General features: G+C 38.9%; 1 protein-coding gene across 1 annotated transcript; it reads left to right on the top strand.

Moving 5' to 3' along the window:
- Positions 1–721: 721 nt before the first annotated feature.
- zuc (Mitochondrial cardiolipin hydrolase zuc) lies at positions 722–6,888 on the top strand. Its single transcript, XM_080267811.1, has 3 exons — positions 722–1,179; positions 3,838–4,254; positions 6,265–6,888. The coding sequence occupies exons 1-3, from the start codon at positions 736–738 to the stop codon at positions 6,835–6,837; spliced, it is 1,434 nt and encodes a 477-aa protein (XP_080123937.1). The 5' UTR covers positions 722–735; the 3' UTR covers positions 6,838–6,888.
- Positions 6,889–8,674: the final 1,786 nt, after the last annotated feature.

Raw genomic sequence — 8,674 nt, 5'->3', positions numbered from 1 at the left:
TCTACACTGAGTAACAAGCCAAATGACTTCCTGTACACCAGAAAACCATTTACCACACTGAGTGGTAACCATAAAACCATTTTGTGGTGCGTGGTGGTTTATTGGGTAATTAAGGCACTCCAGTTTGATTGAGCCTTTGCAGGTTTATATCCAACAGGTGGATGGGGTTTATTGCTCATGTAATTCCACTCAGGCATGTGTGAGGCTGGTCACTCTTAAATGTCAGGACCAACTTGCCTAGCCCCAGACTCGTATGCATCTCATGGGGCAACATTGGATCAGATGATGATGGTGATGATGATGATAGACAAGTATCACTTGATGTGTTTTCCTTTCCCTGAATGTCTAACTTGACATGGGTGGTTAAAGGGATGTGGGAATCATTGTCTAAATGTCGAGGGAAAATTATTGTATCCATATTATTTGTAGTACAGTATAATTTTTTAGCTATCTGTGAAACTGTGTTTTAAATTTTGTGTAATTAGCATTGTCTGCTGGTAAGTGAAACTGAAAAACAGTTTTTACTTTTGGGGGAGGCAAAGAAATATATTTTGACTACTGTAATTATGAAGTACTGTACCAGTATAATATATTTTAGAGCTTTGATGTTTTAATCAGAATTTGTGCTTGTACCGGTATTTATTTTGTTAACTGCTACTTTCATGAACAATGTGCTAATTTAGGGTATCATGGCAGACACGGGGGGTGCATGTGAGAGTGTTGCTGGACTCTGAGATGTGCAGCGAGAGCTGTGAGAGGGCTATGGGCATCCTTCAACATCACAATGTTTTTGTTCGACCCAGCCGCCCGCCACGCATGATGCATCATAAGTTTGCTTTGATTGATGCTCTGGCAGATGGTAACTACACTGCACAGTCACTTGAAAGAGACGGACCTGAGACTGAAAACCTGAAAAAAACATTTAAACATGTCATGGATACCAGGAAGAAATGCAGTAAGCCTGGCCCTCCAGTAGAAGCATTTGGCAAAGTATCACAAGAAAAAAAGAAGACAAAGTCATGTGGCATTCTTATGACAGGGTCATTCAACTGGACATGGAGTGCAGTCATCAGTAACCATGAAAATGTTTTGATTACCAGTCACCCAGTGTTGATCCAGCATTTTACAGAGGAGTTTGAGAGTCTTTGGCGACGTGAACTTCATCAAGAGAGCCAACAGGTATGGGGACTTAAGTAGTTGTCATATCATATCCTATATAAAGGCTCCAACATGCTTTCATGCATTGGCCTTGGTCACCTAATGGGTGCCCCCCACGTTGCGTGATCTTTGACTTCCTCCCAGTTCAGTCCCTTATCCCTGAGGACACACTTTATGTCCTCGTCCTAGATCTTTTGGTCTGCCTTTCACAACCCTACCCCTGACGTTTGCGCTTCTCACCTTCCACACCCTATTGTCATCCTCCATCCTCTCAGCGTGCCCAAACGACCTTAATCTACCCCTTATCATCACAATACCAATACATTTAAGTTCCATCCTTCCTTTCAATTCTTCAGTCACAGTCCTACCCCACCCAGGCCTCGTATTCAAGGATGCACTACTCATCCATCTAATCATTGTCATTTCTGTACATTTGAGCTTATGAATATCCTCTTCTTTTACTGCCCAGGTCTCGCTACCGTACAGCATTACACTTGTAACACATGCCGCATATAAAATTCCCTCAGCACAGAGGGCCTATCAATGTTAGGAGAGGCAACAACTCCTTGAACTTTCTCCAGTTACTCCTCCTCACCCTAGCCCCCGAGGCAACAGCTCCCTGAACTTCCTCCAGTCACTTCTCCTTACCCTAGCCATAGAGCTAGATCCAGCCCCACCTCCAGTACATAATGTGTCATATGGCTTTAATAATCAGAACTATGGTAGCCTATTCTTGGGTCCTTCCATGCCACAAATGAGTACTAAAGAGTTGGGTGCAATCCTTTTACTATGTACAGTAGATAAGGGAGAAAGTGTTATTCTTATGTTTCCTCTATATGTTTTGAAAGGTAGCTAGAAAGATCAGAAGTTGTACCTGGAAGCCCATATATATATTGGTTTAGATTTTTTTTTTTTTTTTCTAGGGCCTTTGATTCAGGGCAGACTGTAATTGTGCCTTTGCAAACTTTTAGAGATAATCAGTTTGACATCACAGTAGAACTTGAAACTTTTGGAGAGATTCAGCTTGACACCACAGTAGAACTTGAAACTTTTGAGATATTCAGTTTGACACCACAGTAGAACTTGAAACTTTTGGAGATATTCAGTTTGACACTGCAGTAGAACTTGAAACTTTTGGAGATATTCAGTTTGACACTGCAGTAGAACTTGAAACTTTTGGTGATACTCAGTTTGACACTGCAATAGAACTTGAAAGTAACAACTTCAGAATATAGAATATGTATTAATAACGTCATGAAATTGTTAGTTATAGGATTGTAAAGTGATAGTTTTATAAGAAATAAGTCTGTGGACACCAGATTTGAAGAGTGTGTGCATTTTTGGTATGATCATGTGGAGAAAATGGGTGTGGATATAGTAGTGAAAAGGATATATCTGAGCAAGTTTAACCCGTGGATTGCGAGCCACAGCTCAGGCTGTGCTGGCCGTGCATCTCCGTAAACAACTCGACTTCTGCTCAAACTTACGCATGCCTCTACACAAAGACGGAGAGAGAGAGAGAGAGATTTTTTTCTTTTCACCAGATGATGCCCTGGATGTTTATCATTAAGTTTATAATTTAAAAAAAAAAAAAAAAAAAAATGATTTTTTTTTTTTTTTTTTTTTTTTTTTTTTTCCAGTACTCCTGTTCGTAAACTTACGCATGGCCCTACGCAAAGATGGAGAGAGAGAGAGAGAGATTTTTTCTTTTCACCGGATGATGCCCTGGATGTTTATCTTCAAGTTTATAATAGACAAAAACTAAAAAAAAAAAAAAAAATCCTTGTTTTTTTGTACACCACAGGGTGGGATTAAAAAGGTAATTGCACAATCCACGGGTTAAAGGTTGGAGGAGGTGTGGTAGGCCAGGAGGGTGTGGGAAAGAGAGGTATGGAAGTTGATGAAACTAATGAAGTGTCAAGGGATTGAGCTGGCTGGAATGATTTTATGTGGAGTGAGTGATGTGTTTGGTATTCATCTTAACTTGACAGTCATTGGATTGACTCTATCAGATAACAGATTATGAAGTTACATGTGGACAGGTATACCTGTCATTTTGACCAGGATTCTGGGGACTTGAATGATAAGTGAATGCATACGTGGCCCTTGTAATTTGATATACTCTTGATTATTTTTCCCTGTATCATATTCTTTCCTTTTCCTGGCATTTTCTGTAACCTTTGTCACCCCACTTGCGGCCGGAAAAAGAGGTGGGATGATGATGATGAAATAATGGAAAGGGAATAGGTTTTCTAGAGCATTTGCTCTAACTGAGCTGTACAGAAAGCCAACCCACTTGACTGAGGTGGACCATGAGTCCAACTTAAGCAAGCTCTTTTATTGTTAGCACAGGTGTGTGAATGTCAAAGTGTGACAGTATGCATTGTGTGGTGTGAACTGTAATTTTGCACGTACATGTGCTGTCAGTACAGTAGCCAAACTGTTGGCCTGTGTACTCATGATGGGGCAGTACAGTACTGGATTGGATGATGGAAGAGTGGTTGAATGCAAATTGATTGGGCTGTTATTCACTCTTTATTTTTGTAAATTATTTTTTGTTCCACTCTATGATTGTAGGTGTATTTGATAGTGTTTTATACTCTGTTATTTTTTAGATAATCAGAACATTTTTTTTTTTTTTTTTTTTTTCCTTTCCCCCCACCCCCCCGACCATACAAGGGCCACCAGCATATAGACTGTGATGCAAGATCAGCAGTATATTTCCAAGCAATCTTCTTCCCAGACCAAGGTATCTTGGGTAGCTTTAGTAATAACTTCAGCATGGCAGATTTTGGCTCTGTGAATAACTCTCCCATCCCAGTTGATTCACCGTGTCCCAGAGTTAAGGAAGCTGAAGGCACCATGAAAGACTCCTACCTTCACAAGGCCAAAGACATTTCATTTAACCAGCCACAGTATAAAGCTTCAAAGATGACCAATAAAACTGATGTGCCCCATCAATACTTGAGCACACTAAGACAAAGCACTTCTCTGATTGAAATTGTCAAAGTGTTGGACTCTGCCCAAGAATCTCTTCTTGTATGTCTTCACACTCTTACATGCAGAGATTTGATCAATGCAGTTGTGAGAGCACAGGTTAGTGTAAATTTCTGGTGTTCAGTATTCCATAATTTTTTTAAAAATACAGTATTATAGTTCATAAATTAAATTCACATTTTATTTGATTGTATATGAACATTCTATCTATACAAAAATGCCAAAAAAATTATGTGTGGTAGATATCTGTATTTATGCTTGTGATATAGAGCCAGGATTCTGAATGATATATGAATGATCATGATTATGTGACCCATTTCACTGGACATGCTGTTGATAGCTCTCCCACTTTTACTTCTGGATTCTATGTTGCCCAGTCTTTTATCAGTCAGAATTGTGTTGGGATGGTGAAGATGTATATTATGTCATTTGTTGTTGAATAACCTCAGTCTGTGGCTGAGCAGACCATCAACCTCAAGCAAGCAATTGCCCCTGCAGGGCTATCCCAATGCAGTGAAGCAGTGTTCCCTCATGGCAGACAACTTGCCACAGCAAGGCATGGGGAAGAGTGTGTAAGTTTGTTTGCCGGATGGACACCACATTCGTATCTGTCCATCCAGTTAACTGGGGCATCATAGTAGACTCCACATCACCTTGTTATTTGGTTACAACAGTGATGTCAAACTCATTCCTTCCCAAGGGCCACACTTCAGTTCTGTTGATTGTCTGAAGGCCAAGTCTACCTAAACTATGATACAGAATATAATACAACAAAGCCACAGCCTGTTCAAATGTCCAGAGAAGTTCGGTTTGCCTTCTAACCCTTCGAGTGGCATTGGCATCTGCTTCAAGTTATTGATAATACAGTATTTGAATAAAAGTTTCATGACATTAATTTTGTTCGCCAATATTTTGTTCAAATGGTACTTTTATCAATCAAATTATCAATAAATATTTCCTAACGGTGCTATAATATTTGTTCACCTGATCATTTGACAAATTTTAATGATTTTCCGTTTGTCATTTCTCATTTTTCGTAAGTCATCGCAGGCCACTCATTTCCTTTTCGAGGGCTACATGTGGCCCTTGGGCCACCAATTTGACACCTGTAGGTTATAAGGTTATCACCCAGTTTCGGTGATGATGTTGATATCTCAGTAATGGCATTTTTAATCTGGTAAAAGTATATGACAAGGTGAATAAGGTGAGATTTTGAAAGGTGTGTCATATATATATGTATAGATATATAAAACACTAATGCTCAAAAGAGATTTTATAATTGTACCGGTAATAGTGCATGTGTAAGAGAATGAATTTTTTGAGTGAGTGGTTCAGTATCATTGTTATTGAGATTAGGGTGCATGATTCTACATGACTGTTCTGTATCCCTATATAATATATATGAGGTTATGAGATAGGTCCCAGTAGGAGTAAAAGAAAGTGAAGTGAAGTTGATGATTGCTAAGAGGTGGAGCATTTCATATCAGAGGTACACTAAGTCAAAGCAGTACTGCACTGGAAGCATGCATTGTAATCCTAAATGATCAGTGTAGGTCATTATGTGCTTAGAAGAAAACAGGATTGTGTTTAGAGCCAGAAATAAATGGCATCCTCATAAAAGTCAGTAATTCACAGTTTCCATCACCTTCGGTGTCACACTGTTTTGTGTAGAATATGCAGTGACACATGTTTTTTACTGAGTATCCATGATGCAAATGATGTTGTGGTGCTTCCTGTTAGTAAACAGGATCATTGTAGTCTGATTAAGAACTTTTGTGAATGTTAATGGCATATAAGAAAATGATAACTGTTGTAACTTTTCGATAGGCCAAATATTGAACGTTTCGTAGATTGATCCTACCTGTATTAGCCACTCATGATGCTAACTTATTCACTCTTATATATTTGCCAATAAATATAGATATGTCTTAGCTCTAGAATGGAGTGGTGCGTGGAGTTACACGCCATACGGTTTTCTTTAACACAGGAAACTATTTACTGTTCAGGGGATGGTAGGCACATAACCAACAAATGGACACCTAATAGGGCAGTATTTTTTTTTTTTTTTTCCCCCTAATGATTTACTGATGTTGTGGTATATGATGACAGTCACGAGGAGTGCTGGTGAGAGTTCTGGTGGATGGCAGGATGTGGAGTGAGAGCTGCCAGAAAACCATGGATGTCTTTCAGCGACACAATGTACCCTTCCTACCCAGCCTCCCACCTCTCATGCTGCACCACAAGTTTGCAGTGATTGATGCTCCTTCAGTTTCTGTTGCTCAGCCTAGTGCCCAAGCTCAGGCACAAGATACAGGTGATAAAAGAGTTGTGTCTTGGCGACTGAGGAATGTTTGGCTCTTTGGCAATGTATCTCGGTTCATGTCACAGTTACGTAAGCCATTTAAGTCCCAGGAGAGGGTATCTGGTGCCCTTAGAAGCATTATGTCCTGGCGACTCATGGATATTTGGAATGGCTTCAATGTATCTCAGTCCCTGTCACAGTTAAGTAAACCACAAAAATTCCATGAGAAGCCAACTGGCGTTCTTATTACAGGATCATTCAACTGGACTTGGAGTGCTGTTGTCAGTAACCATGAGAATGTAGTAATCACCAATGATCCAGTCCTGGTGCAGCATTATGCACAGGAATTTGAGAGCCTCTGGGGCAGTTATGATAAGTAGAGCTAATGGGTTATTGTTTTTACACTGTCGGTATGGCCATGTCTTTATATTTCTTTCTGTTGTCAGATCATTTATTTTTTTCTGTAGGATAGATCACGTGTAGCTTAGTATAGACCCCATGTAGTGAATGAGTTGCAAACAATATCCATTATTCTGTTGAATGTGACTTAATTTTTTCAGAATGATTTATTTCTTACTCAGAATAGGCCCAGTGTAGTGAACGAGTTATAAACAATATCCATTAATCTACTGACTGTTTTTTGTTTCAGTGAAATAACAATGATTTATCATTCTTGTCCAAAGCCAGTTTTACTCGAAACAATGAAAATTATTTCATTTTACTGTCAGATAATTTTTTCTTTAGTCAGCTTATGTTAGATACCATGTGAATGAGCTACAGTATTCAGTAATCTTTCAGATATGATTTATTTTTTACAGTAAAGTAATACTTCATTCCTCTTCCTTGTTTCCACGGGTAACTCTGCACTGAGTGACAAGCCAAATGGTTTCCTGTATGCCAGGAAACTATTTACTACACTGGGTGGATAATCAAGTTTTGGTGCCTGGTGGTTTAGTGGGTAATTAAGGTGCTCCAATCGGACTGAGTTTATTGCTCACGTAATGCCACCTAGGGATGAGTGGAGCTAGTCACTTTCATCTTAAATATCAGGACCAACTTGCTTACCCCTGAGCTCTTATGCACCTCATGGAGCAGCACAGGACTGGATGATGATGAAATAGCACTGATTTATTAACTTGTCCTAAACCAGTTTTACTTGGTTAATAATTAAGATAACATTGTATGAAGACAGTATACCTAATGTCAGATCAGTATTTCTCATGTTTAATATTAATGAAATTAAGATTTATGATTTGAGTTCGTAGTCACAAAAACACCAATTTTATAATTTTCATCACAATTTTTAATATGATAAAGGAGAATGAACATATTTACAATAGGGTAATGAGTATGCCGTTTACAAGGCCAGTACAGCACACACTCATTTTATGATGGGGATGCATTTGAAATATCCGTCGCATAACAATTAATTGTATACCAAATCAGCTATACATGGTTTTAATGGGGAAACGTTTTTGGCCAAGGGTTACGCACTCAGTTGGGTCTAAAACAAGTTTCCAGCTCACCTAAACTAGTATTTTTTTTTTTTTCCATTGCACTTCAGATGCTACTAACCATTAAAAGTAAGTTCAAAAATGAGTTTACAGCTCACCTAAACTGGTTGTTATATAGAGTAATTTCAGTGCACTTTACATGCTGCCTGATCTCCAACACCACATTATTGTTCCATTACTGACTCTAACATGCTCGAAAGTAAGAAATACACAATTGAAGGCTTGCATGTGGGCCATCATATAAGTGAAAATAATGAGACTTTGTAAGGGATCATAATGATCGTATAAACGAAAATGCCATCGAATATCATAAAAAGGTCCTAACTTTTCATCAACATATAAGCGATTCATTGCATACTGGCTCGTCATATAATGGGACTGTGCTGTATTTACAAGAGTGCCATTAGAATAAATATTAGAGAATCCATATTTTTAGTGACATTAGTTTTTGTTGTTTTTTCATTATTGCAGCAGTTCTAGGCCCCTCTGGACATAAGCATGATGAACTTGAGGCTGAAATTGCCCTTTTCTGCAGTCTGCCCTCCTCATTTCAGGGGATACGGTGGGAGTTCAGGGGCATCAGTATAACCCTGGTATGTCGGTAGCATCACACTTAGCAAAAATATAAGATCATTCAGTTTCCATTAGAATATTTTTACTGATATGAGGGTGTGTATGTTAGCTGCTTCAGTACGATGATGCC

This window comes from Coenobita brevimanus, chromosome 25, assembly GCF_032717465.1.
Source record: "Coenobita brevimanus isolate Jiangsu-jjx chromosome 25, ASM3271746v2, whole genome shotgun sequence".
NCBI classification, from domain to species: Eukaryota; Metazoa; Arthropoda; class Malacostraca; order Decapoda; family Coenobitidae; genus Coenobita; species Coenobita brevimanus.
This window is presented reverse-complemented; position numbering and strand designations above follow the sequence as displayed.